Source organism: Zophobas morio, unplaced genomic scaffold (assembly GCF_036711695.1).
Source record: "Zophobas morio isolate AGI-343-1 ecotype UQ-CSIRO unplaced genomic scaffold, CSIRO_AGI_Zmor_V1 ptg000017l, whole genome shotgun sequence".
NCBI classification, from domain to species: Eukaryota; Metazoa; Arthropoda; class Insecta; order Coleoptera; family Tenebrionidae; genus Zophobas; species Zophobas morio.
In genome coordinates, this window is record NW_026972122.1 from 8,203,137 (window position 1) to 8,221,390 (window position 18,254).

At 32.2% G+C, this 18,254-nt stretch overlaps 4 protein-coding genes across 6 annotated transcripts in view; 1 reads left to right on the forward strand and 3 right to left on the reverse strand.

The window, feature by feature from the left end:
* Positions 1-1,168, reverse strand: part of LOC135130670 (conserved oligomeric Golgi complex subunit 5) — a 31,030-nt gene extending 29,862 nt beyond the window's left edge. Inside the window, exons 1-5 of the mRNA XM_064058097.1 lie at positions 1,062-1,168; positions 758-1,011; positions 547-709; positions 338-498; positions 51-287 (exon numbers count right to left, since the gene is read on the reverse strand). Coding sequence (XP_063914167.1) covers positions 51-287; positions 338-498; positions 547-709; positions 758-1,011; positions 1,062-1,113 — 867 coding nt within the window. The 5' untranslated portion in view covers positions 1,114-1,168. The remainder of the gene's footprint in view (positions 1-50; positions 288-337; positions 499-546; positions 710-757; positions 1,012-1,061) is intronic.
* Positions 1,169-1,244: 76 nt separating this feature from the next.
* Positions 1,245-2,676, forward strand: LOC135130671 (transcription termination factor, mitochondrial). Of its 2 annotated transcripts, XM_064058099.1 has the most exons (4): positions 1,245-1,320; positions 1,373-1,928; positions 1,991-2,241; positions 2,294-2,676. In XM_064058099.1, exons 2-4 carry the CDS (start codon positions 1,383-1,385, stop codon positions 2,673-2,675), a joined length of 1,179 nt encoding a protein of 392 aa, XP_063914169.1. In that variant the 5' UTR covers positions 1,245-1,320; positions 1,373-1,382; the 3' UTR covers position 2,676. The 2 variants fall into 2 exon arrangements, with proteins under 2 accessions (XP_063914169.1, XP_063914168.1); XM_064058098.1 differs by having other exon boundaries at positions 1,256-1,928.
* LOC135130673 (ATP synthase mitochondrial F1 complex assembly factor 2) lies at positions 2,666-3,751 on the reverse strand. The gene is made up of 5 exons (XM_064058100.1): positions 3,619-3,751; positions 3,371-3,564; positions 3,214-3,324; positions 2,988-3,165; positions 2,666-2,934 (listed from the first exon to the last, which is right to left on the reverse strand). Exons 1-5 carry the CDS (start codon positions 3,713-3,715, stop codon positions 2,684-2,686), a joined length of 831 nt encoding a protein of 276 aa, XP_063914170.1. The 5' UTR covers positions 3,716-3,751; the 3' UTR covers positions 2,666-2,683.
* A 4,720-nt stretch (positions 3,752-8,471) lies between these two features.
* Cul3 (Cullin 3) overlaps positions 8,472-18,254 on the reverse strand; it is a 37,363-nt gene continuing 27,580 nt past the window's right edge. For both annotated transcript variants that reach the window (XM_064057331.1, XM_064057332.1), the window contains exons 7-8: positions 9,647-9,771; positions 8,472-9,590 (exon numbers count right to left, since the gene is read on the reverse strand). In XM_064057331.1, coding sequence (XP_063913401.1) covers positions 8,891-9,590; positions 9,647-9,771 — 825 coding nt within the window. In that variant the 3' untranslated portion in view covers positions 8,472-8,890. The remainder of the gene's footprint in view (positions 9,591-9,646; positions 9,772-18,254) is intronic.

Sequence of the window (18,254 nt, forward strand, 5' to 3'; positions counted from 1 at the left end):
CTGTAATAAATAATGAACGAGCATAAATTTTAAAATACTTTTGTACTTACTTGTTTGCAATTCTGGTAAATCTCTTCAGAAAATGCTTTTTCTATTTCAATCCAAATTTTATTTCTGAAGCCCTGTGAACTGGTGAGAGTTATGCGACCTGGACCTTTGCTTACTTTAGAAGAAGTTGATAAAGCGTTGTAGTCAAAAGCGGCTTTTAAACACTCGCGACATTCACTCAAACTATTTTCAATTGTAGTTTGTAATGTATTATTGATGATTCCCAGGTTGATAAAAATCTGAGTAAAAAAAATTACTACCTACTTTGTTATAAAAATGGATAAATTACCTGTAAAGCTGTTGTAGTTTGGCCAACATTTTCATTAATAATCCCTTGACTGAGTGAACCTGTTGCTAATTTAACCACCTTCTGCTGTTGGGCTCGTATGTTTCTTAGTTCTGACGTCACAGCGTCAATGTCTTTTAGATCTGAATCAGACGCTAGCTGTTCTAAAATCTCACAATAACTGAAATATTTCACACAACTTAGAAACTAACCTAATTCATGCAAAATTGTTGCTTTTTGGACTGGATCAGTTGTATTAGACAATCTCTTACTGAGTTGCTGTATTCTATTAACCTGTCTCAAAATGTGGCTAGCTAAATGTAAGCGCCCCAAAACTTTAGTATGTGTTTCTAAAGCGTTATACGGTCCTGTTATCTAAAAAACGATTTTGAAATTTACAAAAATACAAATCTGGCTACAAACTTGATTTCGAAGTCTCTCCGCGTTAGCAAATAAATTCTGAACGTGTCCATTCATCGTACTCAAAACATTCTCAAGCTTTGTGGCATGGTTACCCTGTCTTAATAAATCGTCGTGTTTTTCTAAAACTTGCTTTTGCAATTCACGACTTATTAGTTCGATGCCTTCACCGAGCTTTTTCACTTGTTCAGAGATGGTCAACGCTTGCGATACAGAAGAGCTCTTCGAGCCAGATTTTAGAAAATATTTATAAAACTCTGAAACACGCAAGTCAGTGCAGATAGGTGAAACTAAGCAAAACAAGTACCATCGTTTTCGATCTGATCGATTAAATCGCTTTCAGAACTAGAATTATCCATTTTAAATTATAAAATTTTGGTTATCCAAAACATAACCTAAAAAGAAACGTCAAAGTGAAATTTCTTTGACACGTTGAAAATAACAGAGTAGGTAAAATTCGTTGTAGTTATTATGATTTTGACATTGACAAAGTAGATAAAACGGACATAACCTAATATTTAAAAATTTTGATGCAAATTCGAAAACAGTGCAAAAAGTTCCTAGTGGTCTATAAACAAGTGTTAAATGTTGTTTACCAAGTGATAAATTTTGTTCCAGGCTTGTAAAAATGACTCGTAACTTGAATCGCCTATTCAAACTGAACTTGCTGTATATTTCTCAACATATATTTAAATCGAGACTGCCTCCTCAAGCTTCTTCAACACTTAGGTTATACAGTAGTGCAGGCACGGTTCCAAAGAAAGTAGAATCTGTAGGCCCAGTTTACCAAAAAAGAGATCACGAGTTTAAAGTTTCCCGAAAAGCAACAGTCCAAGCACTGGAAGAGTTATTAAGTATCAAAACAATAGATGCACTTGATATAGCCATGAATAATATTTATTTCCGGCATATATCCAAGAGCATATTGAAAAATAATTATGTTTTATACTCAGAACAAGGTGTCAGCCATGACACTTTGTTAAAACACCCAGAATTATTAACTGTAGTTGATTCTGAAATGAAACTTAAAGAGATTCAAAAGCTTCCGTATAGTATAGATGTAGTTGTGATTTTGATATTATTGTCAGAACACAACTTTGTGAAGTTTTTGCAGAGTGAAACAGTAAAACCTAAAGATGAAGGTAAAATTAGTATATTATCATCACTTCTTCAGGTAAATCTCGGTATATAATAATGATTGCATATTTATTAATAAACACACTATAATATTTACAGATAACTCCCCAGAAAGCTTGTGAATGTATTACCAATAAACCATTTTTGTGTACATTGCGTGCTAGTAAAATAAAAAATAATATAGAAATTTTAACAGAATATGGCGTAGCACCAGAAAACATCTGCAGTGACTTGTGGATTTTAAAATATAGTGAAGACTTAATAAGAAGTCGATTAGACATAGCTAAACAACACAAAATTGATGCTATGAAAACGTGGATGGTGAGAGCACCAGAAAAAGCCTTTCAGATGTAAAATATCAACACTTTAGAAAACTCGTTTCTAATAATATTTAATTTTCAGTCACCTTCAGAGACGCTCTGACAACAAATCCATCTTAGGTGACAACTCTTTAGTGGAATATCTGTCTGAAAGACTAGAATGTAGTGTGGCCTTTGCAAATTACTTAATTCTAAAACAACCCTCTTTAAAAAACAGGAGTTTAAAAAAACTTAAAGAGTTGATAGATTTTCTGTATGCTGCCGGTTTCAAGTCTGATCACATCTGCCGAGTTCCCAAGATACTGGTGCATAGTGTGGAAACAGTCAGCAAAAGATTAAAGCATTTAAAAGAGAAGGGTATTCAAATTGATGGTTTATCTTTGTTGACAAAGAGTCAAAATCAATATATGCAGTATTATGAAGTTTTAGTAAAAAATAAAAATAAATCAAAGTGTAAAACCTGAACTATGTTTTATTGAGTATCTTTAGACTGCACTTTACTTGATTGAGAGTTAAAGTAGGTGAATAAGACCACTGCTGCTAGTCGTGACTGAAGATCTTGCTGGTTTAAGTCGTGCGCCCACTCAACGCGCCCCCAATGACCAGTCTGGTACTCTTCTTCTAATCGAGACAACAACACCGCTTTCTCAGGTGTCAAGAACCGTTCAATACAAGCTAGTGTTAATATAACTGACTTTAAAGTATCTACTCCATACACAAAACCTGAAATTTGGAATGTATAAAGATGTATTAGTTGAAGTAAAACGGAAACGTACCACACACGGTTGCAAAATTGTGTGATAGTAAATGTTTGCTTAACGTCGTTTTATCTTTTTGACTAACAGGTGGTATATCCATTTGTTTAGATTTTACAACATCCACATCAAATCTTTTGTTAAACCATGTTATGACTGGATCCCATTCCGCTTCTTGTAGGTTGGAGAGATCACTTTCCTTTGAAAAATTAATTAAAATAATGTAATTACTCCATGTTTAACTTACAACGTCTTGAAATAAAACTGTATCTGTGTCTAGGTAGTTTGTTATATAATTTACCATATCATACTTTGTTAAATTATTTGGGTTATCAATTACGGTGTTGCACAAGGTTGTCTACAAAGGAATATATTATACAAGTTTATGATTTTGTGAAACAGACCAAGTGCATTCTGCTTTGAATAATATTTCCTTTTTGTGCATCCCATTCTGTTGCAACTGCCAATGCTAAAGGCTCATTTTCTACAACGAATAAGTTACCTTTGGGTGTTTTTAATTTTCTTTGATCTAAAGTAACTTCGAATTTGCCCTCACTTCGGAGTATTCCTGTGTTTTTATAAAACCGCTTTCTGGTCGCTGCAAGTTTTTAATTTAAATAATGATTTTTTTCTGGAGCATGGAGTGATTAACCATAATTTCTTACGAGCTTATTCACATTTCTGGTGGCAAATAAGTGATGTAACAATGAATTTTCATTCATAAATATATTTAAAAGTGCTTTGGACATTTTTAGGTTACGTATACATAACCTCTTTAAGCTACGTCAACATAGCCGCATAAAAGTCACTAAACTTTTTGTGATATTTATTAAGAGTGGGTCCGGGGTACGTCACATACTATAGATGGCGCCAACGTGAAAAATCCAAGAATTTTGCGATATCTCATGTTTAAAATCTAAATAACACAATGTATGGATTTAATTGTGTTAACGACACGCTGGAACTGGCAAAAACATTAATTAAGGATTAATTGCCAATAATACAGAAATTATTCAAACGTGGCCTCTTATCGTGGTATACAATCTAACAGAAAGCTCAAACAATTTTTTTTTTAATTCTCTTTTTAGAGAAGTTTTAGAGACGCTGCGGAAATAGATCAAGCGTGACGTCGTAATTTTGCTAGAATTGTATAGTGCACCAATAAAAATTGTGGTTTTATGGCTTTAACTTTACCAACCCCTAACTCTCAACTAACAAGTCTGGGGTGGTGGTATAAATTTACATCTATTAACCTGGATCATTCGGTGACAGACCAACGACGAGTCAAAATCTAAAAACTACTATATCTCTTGGCAGACTATACTAAAATTTCACTCTAAAAAATATACACTGATCAAAGTTACTTTTTAGCCCCTCCAAAAACTCGGTGACGTCATCGCAAAAATCAAAAATCGAAAAATTAAAGCAAAAAATAAAACTAGGAAAAATGAAGAAGTTTTCGTTCTTATTTTCCGATCTTACAATTTTGCAATTTATCAATTTATCAAAATCGAAAGTTGAAAAATCGAAAAATCAAAAAGTTAATTTTTTCTAATGTGTTAAGGTTACGCTAAAGATGTAATCGCTTATCAAAATTTACTTTTTACTTCCACCAAAAACTCGATCACGAAATTCAAAAATTAAAAAAATCAAAAATTGAGAGAAAAAAAAATCGAAAACTGAAGAAAGCGAAAAACTGCCAAAATTGTAAAATTAAAAAATCGAAATTTTTTTTCAGTTGCCCAGAAAAATCAAAAATCGAAAGACATCAAAAATTTGAAAACTTTAAAAGCGAGAAATTGAAAATTTCGAGAGTTGAAAAATCGAAAACTGAAAAATCTAGTAGTACTCGCTACGATAAGATTGATTTTGGCAAATGATCTACTCACTAAGAAAACAAAGCCCGGGCGGGCCGGGCAAATGACCTACTCTTCTAAGAAAAGTATTAGCGCCGCCCACCCACCCTTTATTTTCTTAGAATAGGTCATCTGCCAAAATCAATCTTATCTTGTCAAGTATGAGCCTGATTTTTGCAAATGACATATCCTCTAAGAAAATAAGGGTGGGTGGGCGGGGCTAGTACTTGTCAAGATAAGACTGACTCTGGCAGATGACCGACTCTTCTAAAAAAATAAATAGTGGGTGGGCGGGGCTAATATTTGCCAAAATAAGACTCATTTTGGCAAATGACCTACTCTTCTCAGAAAAAGTACTAGCCCCGCCCACCCACCCCGTATTTTCTTAGAATAGGTCATCTGCCAAAATCAATCTTATCTTGTCAAGTATGAGTCTGATTTTTGCAAATGACATATCCTCTAAGAAAATAAGGGTGGGTGGGCGGAGCTAGTACTTGTCAAGACAAGACTGATTTTGGCAGATGACCCACTCTTCTAAGAAAATAAAGGGTGGGTGGGCGGGGCTAGTACTTCTCAAGATGAGACTGATTTTGGTAAATGACATATCCTCTAAGAAAATAAGGCTGGGTGGGCGGAGCTAGTATCTACTTGCCAAATACCCTACCCTCTAAGAAAATTAAAGGCGGGTAGGCTGGGCTACTATTTGCCAAGATAAGACTCATTTTGGCAAATGAAAATTCGTAATTTTTCATACTTTCACTAAGTGCGCGGTCCTCAACATCGCATTAAATATTAAAGATTGAAAAAAAAGTCAGATACCAAAGTTGTATGTACGACTCTTTGCATAGCATACAATAAAATTATTTTGGTCTATACAGAGTGTTGTGTTTTCGAGGCATTGTACTTTTTTTATAGAATATTCTACATTTTTTTACATATTCTCTTACCCCCTACATAGGCTTTATATCCAGTGTATTTTGAAATTCCGATGTGGCGTTGCCAACGTTATTCCAATTTCTTTAATTTTTTTACAAATTATTTTTAAAATCTGTGTTGCAAAATTTAGGGAGAGGTATACAATTTTCAAATATAGATATTTCAGAATTTTTTAAATGGAACACACTGTATTTTATTACTACATCTTACTCAGTTTTTTGTTCCTTCTTTGAATGTCGGCGTGTTCTTTAAAAAAGTAAAAAATCTCAGTAACTATCAACTTTAAATATAGAAAATATTTAACAAAAAAAAAAGAGAAGAAAAACAAAACAAGATCCAGTAATAAAATACAGGGTATTCTATTTCAAAAAAATGAAATATTGATATCTGAATATTGTTATAATTATTATTTATTGTTTAAATACTATATATTAAAATTCAATTTTATTTATACCATAATAAAGCTCGTATGAGTTTTTTTTTTTTTTAATATATATATATATACATATAAAAAAAAGAAATAACTGGGCAACGTCGCATCGGAATTTCGAAAATAAACAATGGCTATAAAACTTAAGGGAAGTCAATAAAAATATATAAAATACCTACAGTTTTTTTTTTAAACTATTTTTTGTGTTACGCCTTAAAATAGAACACTCTGTATATAAATAATTTTAGTATGTGGTTCTCAAAAAACTGTACAACTTTAGTCTGACACTTTTTTTCCCATTTTTAATACGTAATTAGTGAGATATCGAGGAGCGTGCACTTATACTGACTCATCCTGTATATTTCTAGTGTTTAACTAGTGTAAAAAAAATTAACTTAATAAACTATGTAACAGTGTATCAAAATGACGCTTAGTCGTACGTAACAAATTGAATATACAGGGTGATGAAAAAATGAGGTATTTGCTCGATATTAAGAAGTCTCGACAGAACTTAAAAAAAATGGTCTAAACCTAATTTTTGAAAATATTAAAACTTCAAAATTGAGGACCTGACTTCGCAATTTTGATATGTTTTGATGTGAATTTAATTGAAAATTTAAAATTCTGATAAAAATTATCAATAACATCATTCTGTCAACAGCAAAAAATAACGTGAATCATATTCTCGCAAAATGTTGTTAAATTATTAATAACTAAAATTGTTTGTCAATCAGACAATTCAATTCATTAAAACAAATCAGAATCACGAAGTATGATTATTGCCCTATACAGAGGGTGATAAAAAAAATATCAACCACTGCATACATGAATGGTTGAATTTGTTATACCGAGAAATCAATAAAAAATATGATCCAAGAGGGACATGAATTTTTGAAAGAAGCAGGACAGTGTCACCAACCTTACTTTTTATCAAGTGGACATATACAAATGGCGGTTAAATTATTTGTTCTGTGACATCTGTAAACATGATACCTTCTTTCTTAATTTAAAATCTGTGGTTAGAAGACTTTCATTATCTCAGGTTTTGATACCATTTTCTTTTCGTGAGGTATGTTTAAATTCTGAATTTTCTTAGTGCTTGCGTAAAATTCTGTTTTGAATTAACAAAAGTGTCACCCAGGTGTCACCAATCATCTATAATGCTACCACTGGTACTGTACAAAAATTACTAGATGCATGGGGAAATTGTATGTTACCAACACAAACAGGTGAACTTTTAAAAAAAGTGATAAGAGACATTTGTTGTAAAAATGCTCTATAGTAAGAGAAAATATGAAGAATGCGATTAGTAATACAATTATCTTGCGACTTAAATGTTATCTTAAAAAAATTAATGTATTTCTTTTACCCTTACCTTACACTGGCGTAATTTTCCAGATCTTGTAACATAATAAATCAAAAAACACCAATCCAACAATCACAGTTTTTGTTTTCTGGGTTCTACGTTCTAGAAATCGAAATCGCAAGTCAATGGTGAATGTAAATATTCACTCCAACAGAATGAGTTTACTTATTTCAAAGCCGACCATAATTCTTTTGATCGCAAGGATAAATTCACGAAATTTAGAACATTTCTAATATCTTTTAATAAAAAGTATTACGATACTGTTCAATATACCCTGCGCTAGGCGATGTACCTTCACATAAAAAAGTTAGAAGGAAAATAGTGAGTTTTACGTGAAATACCATGTGTAGACTTTTTTTCATGGATTATACGTAATGATGTTTTCGATAAAACAGGTTCATTAATTTTGAAAAATGTCTCACCTCTCCTATAGATTTACATTTTTCACTTGTTCCGAGATCTTCAATAGGGTTTTCTAATGTAACGGTAAACCAAAAAGTTGTTTCAACGTCTTCTTCCCCATGTAAATTCTACGTAGTTTGGTGGTCCATTATATCGATCGTGTATTGAAGTAGTTTCCACATTAGTCCACAAAATTATTATATTGGTCCTTCATTTATACTCATGTATAAAACCCTGCTTTTGTGATGTGACAGGTGACAAAAATATTCGGAGTGATGTACGGCAAAAAAAAATAGGGATCGGTTTTTGCCATACAAAAAGTGATTAAAAAAGTATAAATAAAAAATCCAGAAACTGGTATCTTCTTATGAAACATTATGTCCATGTTTATTCTTCACTTCATACCTAACACAAAAAAAGATAAGATTTTAAACAAAAATATATATAATAGACAAATTTTACAACTGTAATTAGATCAAAGCACAAAAGGATCGAGTCCAGTAAAAATGCAAAAATTTACATATTAAAAACATATTGATTTATTTCTGTCATAGATATAACGAAGAATTTGGTAGTGCCAACATCGCTACCTGTTCATTATCTGGACAAGTTTATTGAACTTCATTAAACGTTCATCATCAGCACAAATATAGAACCTGTGACTTAATAATCTTCCTTAAATATGATGAAAATATTTACAATCATGTTCAACTTGATGAACTGGAAATAAATATGAGAAACAAATCAGATATAGTAAAAAAACTAAAAATTAAGAGAAAAATCAAAATATTTAATTATGCGTCTGCAGCGCAAGGAGGTAAAGGATCGCTCTTTAAATAATTTAATGTAATTTAAATTTCATGTATAGTTTTGCTTTGAAGGATAACTGTTATCCACGCACATATTCCACCAGAACAAAACAAAACAAATAAGTTCAAGCAACATAAGTGTAAACTTTTCTGTCTTCGGGCGTCCGCGCCAGGTACTCCCTTTCAATTAACCCTTCTATTCGTTTCTTAATAATAACAGGAGATGGTAAAAATCTGCTCTTCAGCTGTTCGGTCACTTCCGTGACCAGAATATTATGCGGCATCCGCTTTCGCGACTTCATTATTCTAACGATAGCTGCTTCTATTTCGTGCTTCCTGTCTTCGTCCACTTTATTCCTAGTTTCGCGTCTCTCCGGCTCGCTTTCGCCCTTGGCGGCGACCGTTTGAATCTTAACTCTATGCAGCTTCGACGTGAACGAATCGTTCACGTAAAACTCGTGGTTGGACTCGATTTCCTTCGTCTTGGGATTCTTTATCAAGATCCTCTGCGTCGCTTTGCCCATCGCCAACGACTGCAGCGCCCTGATCAGATCCCTTTCTGGTATATCCGACTCGTTCAGGATTTCCTCGTATGAGAGTTTCTCGTGGTTGTTGAACAACATTAAGACCACCATTTGGTACGTCGATACTTGAATAATGTGCTTCCGTGGACCTGTTCTGGGCGAAATGGAACTAGTAGACGAACACGCTCCTTCCTTGTCTGGATCTTCCTTTTTCGGACCGAAAAAGATGGCATTGAGATCTGCGTTGCCCAGCTGGGGTTGTAAAGTCAACTGCCTTCCGCTGTGTTTGGCTAAGTAAAACCTAATCGCAAGGATGGATCAGACGACTGGTATCTGCAGCATACGTCGAATACTCACCTACTAAAACATTCGAAGGCAGCTAGTGGAATAGCGGGAATGTGGCACTTGGGGGTGGCGCTCTGCGTGGGCCAGAAGCCGGTTGTTAAAACGCGCATGAATAGATCCACCCCACATAGGTTTGACTAAAACGGTAAACATTAGTTAGAAAAATAAAAAATATCAATAGATTAAAGTAAAAAAAAAAATGTCTGTATCTACAGACAGAGTGATCACTTAGTCTGAACGTACCCCTTCTTACTATTTGGAAAAAACAAAATCATAAAACCACTATTTTCATGGATGGCCTATATTTATCTGTTCAAAAAGTAAAGGACCACTCAGCCGACAATATAGAACGAAAACTCAACCGACAACATTGTCTAGCGAGATTTTTTGTGGAAAAATGTGTAAAAATTGAGGTTAGGATGAACAATAATTAAGGAAAATAAAACACCACAAAAAGAAAACCAAAAGCTGAATTGAAATAAAAATAAGACAATTATTCATTATCATCTTGATTATAAAATTCATCTGAATTAGATATCAAGAATGAGGTTTTCACAACGTTTTATACTATTGCGCCACATTTGAGGAATAAAATTGCATAGGGCTTGAAGCCATACGTTTTTAACTTTGCCATAGTTTTATAATCTGCGCTTGTAATCTGCTTATCCTAAATAGTTTTACAATGTGCTCAAGCCAATTCAGCGAGGTTGAATTATTTCCTATAAATGTGTGTATTTTTTTTTTTTCTGTAGCAACATGGTTAATATAGATATTTTATTTAGACATATAATTCTTTAAAGTGGCTTTTTTTGGTGATTTTGTCAGCAGTTTATCATTTTTATTTTTACAGAGTGGTACAGTTTTTTATCAAATAATAACACCGGCATGTAATGAGATATTGAAAAACATACTTTCCCGTTGATTATTTGTTTAACATATACCGGATGTCTGGAAAATAGCGGATTAACACTTCAGTACGTTATGTATGGGGGTTTCGAGAGTCCCAAAAAAAATAATAAAAAAATTGATTATGATATAGATTTCGAAAAAAACGTAATTTTATAAAAGTAAAATTGGCAACCCTGCACACAACTAATGCGTGAATAACTCCGGCTCACTTTCTGATTTCCTAGTAACGATGGTGACTGAAATGTAAATAACATCAAACTTAAAAACATGTTTCAGATGGTAAGTTTTTGTTGAGAAATAAGGATTTTGCAGTTAAATCCGCCCTCTGGGTCACAACGAATAAAAAAATCATTTACAACTGAGATGGCGGTGGGTGGGCGGGGCTTTAATTTTGCCGTTTTTCTGAATATGCATAATCTTCTTTTCGCGTCAAGATATTTAAAACGTTTAAAATGGTAAATTTTTATCGGGAAACACGAATTTTCTTGGAAGGTATGTGATGTGCCAAAATCAGTCTTATCTTAGCAAGTGCTAGCCCCGCCCACCCACCCTCTATTTTCTTGGAAGGTATGTGATTTGCCACAATCAGTCTTTTCTGAGCAAGTACTAGCCCCGCCCGCCCGCCCCTATTTTCTCAGAGGATATGTCATTTGCCAAAATAAGACTTATATTAGCAAGTACTAGCAACTACTACCCTCTGAGAAAATAAAGGGCGGGTGAGTAAGGCTAGTACTTGATAAATAAGATAAGCCTTATTTTGGCAAATAACAAATCCTCTGAGAAAACAAAGGGCGGGTGGGCGGGTCTAGTACTTGCTAAGATAAGACTGATCTTGGCAAATCATATACCTTCCAATAAAAAGAGGGTGGGTGGGTGGGTGGGGCTAGTACTTACTAAGATAAGACTGATTTTGGCAAACCACATACCTTCCAAGAAAAAAGAGGGTGGGTGGGTGGGGCTAGTACTTGTTAAGTCACGATTTATTTCGGCAAATGACATATCTTCTGAGAAAATAGGGGGCTGGTGGGCGGGCCAAGCACTTGTTAAGATAAAAGTGATTTTGCCTCTATTAACTTTGTAAAAACTTGTAAACTTTAGAGGTGTCATATTACAAATTTCCATAGTAACGAGTTAAATTCCTAAATCTACCCGAAATATGCAAAATATCATGAGTTTTTACGTGTGAGTTATCATTGCATTCATATTTTTTAGATTTGCTTGTACAGGTGACTCAAAAAAATTAATGGATGTTCAATTTATTTTATTGATTACGTCAGGAACGGCTCACTCCATTTTTCAGATATATCAGGCTCCAGTTTACCAGAATTTTAAAATTCAATCTTTTCCAATATTTTCAAGATTTCTAGGTCTACCACAATTTTCCCACACTTTCTAAATTTTTTCAGATTTTCTAAAATTTATAGATCTCAAGAGTCTAAATCTTTGGAATTTTTGGAATCTCTGGAATCTTTACAGTCTCCAAGATTTATAAAATAATAATTAGGGTGTTCAAGGCCTTTAGTGCTTTTAGGATTTATAAAAATTAAAGAAAGCATTTTTCCGATCTTTACGATTTTTAGGTGTTTAAGATTTTTGTTTTCTTTAAAGTCTTTGGTATTTTAAGAGTTCACGCGATTTTCACAAGTTATAGAATCTTTGGCCTTTTGGAGTTTCTCTAGAACCTTTAGAATCTTTCAAGTATTCGAAACAGAATTTTAGCTTTTGACCCCTTAGGGTCCTTAGAGTCTTTGGACCCTTTAGAGCCTTTCCAATCTATGGAAATTTTGAACACTTTGGTAATTACTAGGAGTTTTATAAAGCCTAAAATTTCTGCAATTTCTAGGATCATTAGTAACCCCAGGTTCTTTAAAATTTTTAAGATTTTGTTGGATCTTTTTTATATTTGGAACATTAGAACTTTAGTTTATTTGGAATCTTAAGTGTCTTTACAATTCGCAGTTTCTAGTGTATGTAATCCGTAAAAGCTTTTATACTCTTTGAATCTTTCTAACCACTTTGGAATCTTTAGAATCTCTAGAAACTAGAATCACTAGAATTTCTATAATCTTTAGAGCTTTCAGATTTTCATTATTTTTAGATACTTCAGTATCTCTAGAATTTTAAATATTTTTAGATCTTTAGGATTTTTATCATCTTTCCAATTTTTAAATATTTGAAATTTGTGGAATTTTCGGATTTTTGGAATCCCTGAAATCCCTTCAGAATTTTTAAATTGCCGGTTTCTCTAGCTTTTTTTTAATTTTTTGAAATTCCTGAAATCCTTGTAGTCCTTAGAGTTTTTGATATCCTTGGAAGCTCTAAAACCTTTGAAAGGGTTAGAATATTTGGAGGCTATTTGTTCAGAGAATATGTCATTTGCCGAAATAAATCTTATCTTAGCAAGTACTAGCCCCACTCGCCCACCCTCTATTTTATTGGAAGGTATGTGATTTGCCAAAATCAGTCTTATCTTGGCAAATACTAGCCCCGCCCACCCACCCTCTATTTTCTTGGAAAGTATGTGATTTGCCAAAATCAGTCTTAGCAAGTACTTAGTCAACGAATGAAAAATTTATCACATTTGAGGTTGGGGCTTATTTTTTGACTCTTTCTTTCTTGACATACCTATATAGTTTTCTTTTAAAAACATAATACGTATGTATACATGAAAATATGTCTTACGTGGTAGATTCTTGTAGAGAAATAAGCATTTTGCAATTAAGCTCCGCCCCTCGGCTCACAACAATTAAAACAAGTCGTCACAATTGAGATGAGAGTGGGTGAGCGGGGTTTGTGTTTAGCGTTTTTTTCTTAATATATTTTCTTTTCTTGTAAATTTGTATAGAAATATGAGGGACAAAATGTACTATTTTAAACATGTTTTCAGTTTCTTGTTGTGAAGAGAAAATTATATTAAGAAGAAAAAGAAAAGACGTCAAAACTTTTAACCATGGTAAATTGTTAATCAAAATATGTCTCTTTATTTCTCCTCAAAAAATGATGACATCTCAAAATTTTACCAAATAAATTCTACTTGTGATTTATCATTCCATTCATATTTTTAGAATTGCTTAAACAGGTGGGTCAAAAAAAAAGAACGAATTTATTTTATTGATTATATCAGGAACGACTCACTCCATTTTTCCAGAAAATTTTGGGAATACAATACTGTTATTTTTAGTCTTGGACTGCACCAATCCAAGTTGATATACGTGTCCTTGCAAAAATGCTGGATATGTTTCATTGTACTTCAGGAGCGAGGGAAGTTCTGTCGAAACAACTTTCGACCAATTTTTAAAAATTGCAATATTTCAATTGGCGATTCTCGAAAACCGGTTGGAGTTAAAAATAAAATTCGCAAAATTAATTCTTATCATTTTTTGGAAAATCTGGATTTATTTACCTTCGATCAATTTTTTGATATTGGAATTTTTCGTTTTTCCTTTTTCTTCGATTTTAAATTTTCCATATTACAATTTTTCGTTTTTTCATTTTCTTACATTTTCAGTCTTTCGATTTTACAATTTTTAATTTTTCGATTTTTCAGCTTTGGATTTTTCAATTTGTCGTTTCCTCAATTTTTCAAGTTTTTAATTTTTGTTTTTCATATTCTCGATTTCAAATCACAATTTATCCGTTTTACAACTCCTTTATTTTTTAATCGAATAATAAAAAATTGAAAACTGGTGAAATTCTTTCTTCAGAGCCAATAAGAATGAATGATGAAAACGGAATAATTTTACTTTGTTTTAAATCTTAGATTCTACCGCTTTTTAAAATAGAATTAATTCAATTCACATTTTAGAGTGAATAAAATAGTCAGTAAAATGAAAACAAGAAGTGGGCGGAGCTGAGTTTAGGTTTTTCTAACGAGTTTTACAAGCAAGCAGTAGCTTCGCTCACAGACTCCCCAGTGACTACTCTTAATTTTATTCAATCTTATCATAGCAAGACTAGCCCCGCCCACCCATCCTCTATTTTCTTAGAGGGTCTATGATTTGCCAAAATTAGTTGTACCTTAGCATGTACTAGGCCCGCCCACCCGCCCTCTATCTTCTTAGAGGGTATATGATTTGCTTAAATCAGTCTTATATTAGCAAGTACTACCAAAAAAAAAAATGACAAATTGCAAATAGAAAAACTGAAGAAATGAAAAATCGCAAATCGAAAAATTGAAGAAACAAAAAATTGATAAATCCAAAATGTGTGAAATTAAAAATTGAAAACTCGGGAAATTGTAAATAGAAAAATAACAAAATCTGGAAACTAAAACATCCAAAAATTGGACAATCGAAAAATTGAAGAAACGAGAAACTGAAAAAATTAAAATTGAATAAACAAAAAATAAAATCGAAACACTGAAAAAACGAATAAGTGAAAAAATAACGAAAATGAAGAACCGAAATTTGCAAAATATAAAAATTGAAAAAATCGAAAGTTGGAGAATCGAAAAGAATTTTTGGTCTTTCCTTTTTCGATTTTTTGTTTCCTCAGTTTTTAAAGCCCTTGATTTTTGTTTTTCATATTCTCGATTTTTTGAGTTTCATTTTCGTGATTTCATATCACAATTTTTCCTTTATTTTTTCAAAATTTCTTTCGATTTTATAATTTTAAAATTGAAAACTGGTGAAATTCTTTCTTCACAGCCAATAAGAATGAATGATGAAAACAGAATAAGGGTGGGTGGGAGGAGCCCCAAGTACTAGCCCCGCCCACCCACCCTCTATTTTCTTAGAGGGTATATGATTTGCCAAAATTAGTTTTATCTTAGCATGTACTAGGCCCGCCCACCCGCCCTCTATATTAGAGGTGATTTGCTAATTCTCATTCTTATTTTACAAGTATTACCAAAAAAGAAATAAAAATCGAAAAGCTACAAATCGAAAAATTGAAGAAACGAGAAACTGAAACAAAAAAATACATCGAAACACTGAAAAATCGAATCAGTGAAAAAATAACAAAAATAAATATATACCTTTTAGTTTTTTTTTTAAGAGAATAACTATAACAACCAGTACTCATTAGTCGTTGTGCAATATTATTAATAAAACAAGCTGTTATTTTTCATTAACAAATAAACCAAAAAAAAAAAACATTTCATAAGACATTTATAAATTACAAACAAAAACAAAACCAACAAAAGAAAATTCATGAAAGCATAACCAACTAAACACTAGAGAAGATGTTCAAAATTCCTGTCTTGTGCATATAACTAAATTCGTAATCTTTCCAAATTTTGATCATTTTTTGTAAAATTTAGTCGTCAGAACTTGCTAAGATAAAACTGATTTTGGCAATGACATACCCTCTAAGAAAAGAGAGGGTGGGTGGGCGGGGCTAGTAGCTGGCAAGATAAGACTGATTTTGGCAAATGACATACTTACCCTCTAAGAAAATAAAGGGTAGAGGCAAAATCAGTCTTACCTTGGCAAGTATTGGCCCCGCCCACCCACCCTTTATTTTCTTCAAGGGTACTAGTATCTGCTAAAACAAGACCGATTTTGGCAAAAATAAAAAGATTTGTATGACATCGACATATTTTGTAGCGGCAGCACTATCAAAAAATTTTGTCAGTTATTTACTATATGTTGTTGCATAACCTAGAAGTACCTACCATATTACTAGAAATTCATCAGATTTTTTTAAACATTATATTTTGAGGCTCCAAAATTAATTTGATGGTAAATACCTACACTTTCTGGATCGTTTTAGATTACCTAGTTCTACCATCATCAATTTTTTACTGAAAAAATGTTTTCAAGTTTTTCAAGATTTGTTGGTTGTTTAGTTTTATTTCGTCTGACATTTGATCGAGGCTTCTTTTATTAACAAATTTCTTTGTTTTCTCGGCATTGCTGACAATTTTTATAAATTTGTCGTGAAATTTTCAAATTTGAACATTTTTTTTTACTATTAAAATAGATTTCAAACGAAAAACAACTGCTGACTTAGATTATGGGTAGATTTTTATATCATAGACACGGAGATCTCTGAAGAATTAAAAAAACTAAATAAACAAAATAAAACCAATATAGAAATTACAAAAAAAAAAATGACGAAAGAGCAATGAAGACGGATCCACCTCACACAGTTTCCCCCATGTAAAATTCGATCTCGACCAAGTTGTTCAAAGGTTACTAGGTCCATTTTGATAGGATTTAAAGGCAATACGAATACCAGGTGTTGAATCGATAATGAAATAATAGCTCGACGCGAAATGAAATCTATTTTAAACGAAGAAATTCGTCCGTGTGGGATTATCTACATATCCAGTTGATAATTGCAGATTAGATTACAAGCGAAAATACAGTTGTAGAAATAAAATGTCCATATGCGACAAGAAGAACCCGCTAAAGAAAAAAATCAACTTTGCATAAAATAGCAAAACAAAATTCACAGCTGTTTTCACAAGATTCAGCGCAATTGGACGTTGTTGATACAATTACTTCTTTGGTCCGTATTATTTTCCTTTAATTAACATTTTTTCTCCTTGATAGACGCTTTTATTTTATTGTGTCACTCCTTCTAATCAAAATTTTAGATAATGAATGACTTAACGAAAGGAAAGCATACGACCCATTGTGTGTCATATATTTCCTTTTTTTTATACAGACTTTCTGAGCAATAAATATTTTGTTAATGCTGCTACCCTATCGTTTTCTCGATAGCTTTTGAGAATGTAACTGTAATTAGTGGCATACTCTATTTACGTTAAATACTTACTGTAATTGTTTTTTTTTTTTTTTCATTAGTTATTTGTTATTCTATTCAGTTAACACTTTTATCGCATTCTATACAGGATAGAAGAAAATATGTTGAGAGACTTTAAACTTTTCAAATAATCTGAAACATCTAAGAAATTTTTTTAGTCCTATTTTTTTTTAATAATATATCTCCCGTGTATGACTATTTTTATGAAACTGTGCAACATTAGAAATGTAAAAAATAGCGGCAATATAAAATAACATATATTTGAGTAGAGCTAAATTATTTGATTGGTGGTATATCATCAATCCTAATCTAACTAAATAAAAATATAATTTGTCCAAAGTTTATTTTTTCAGTTAATTTATGAATTATAAATTAAATTCATGCATCAGTCATCAATCATTTAAAACTCCCAGTGCAATTCGAAGTACAGTTGTATAAAGGAAAGTCCTGCTGCTGCATTTATCATTTCAATTAGCGCTATTAAATTAAAAGAAATTTATTTAATTTAATATTATATTGATTATTTTGATAATTTTAGTCTCAGAAAGCATTTTTTTTTCCCAAACAAAATTAATTTTATCAATTTCCTCTGAAAAGGTCTCGCCGCCCCGAACGAGCCGCCACTATTATGAAGCAATTATAACAAACTTTTATGCTTTTGTACAACAACTAATCTAGTAATTATTTATTAGTACACGTCACTGAAATTTTATCCAACTCTTATTTTCTGAAGTTACTCTATTATTATCAAAAAGTTTCCTCCAACTTTCGTTTAGCAGAAAATGTTCTAATCAAAGGTCGTGGCACTGAAGTACAATATACACATCTAAGTATTAAATATGTAAATCTAAAAGTTCAAACATCACGTTTCCTTTAATAAAATTTTATAAAATGTGTTTTGTACCATCATCACCACTAGAATAACTAACTAATATACTCTGCTATAGGCAACTTAATATACACTGCACTTGTACATATTACTTATTTCAAACTTTTCCTT

Bases quoted from the DNA above. Each gene is read 5' to 3' on its own strand.
- LOC135130671 (XM_064058099.1), top strand. From the start codon at position 1,383: ATGACTCGTAACTTGAATCGCCTATTCAAACTGAACTTGCTGTATATT. The intron at 1,929-1,990 runs GTAAATCTCGGT...TAATATTTACAG, and splicing joins TATTATCATCACTTCTTCAG to ATAACTCCCCAGAAAGCTTG. The intron at 2,242-2,293 runs GTAAAATATCAA...TTTAATTTTCAG, and splicing joins CCAGAAAAAGCCTTTCAGAT to TCACCTTCAGAGACGCTCTG.
- LOC135130673 (XM_064058100.1), bottom strand. From the start codon at position 3,715: ATGTCCAAAGCACTTTTAAATATATTTATGAATGAAAATTCATTGTTA. The intron at 3,325-3,370 runs GTCTGTTTCACA...ATTCCTTTGTAG, and splicing joins TTCAAAGCAGAATGCACTTG to ACAACCTTGTGCAACACCGT. The intron at 3,166-3,213 runs GTAAGTTAAACA...AATTTTTCAAAG, and splicing joins CAGTTTTATTTCAAGACGTT to GAAAGTGATCTCTCCAACCT.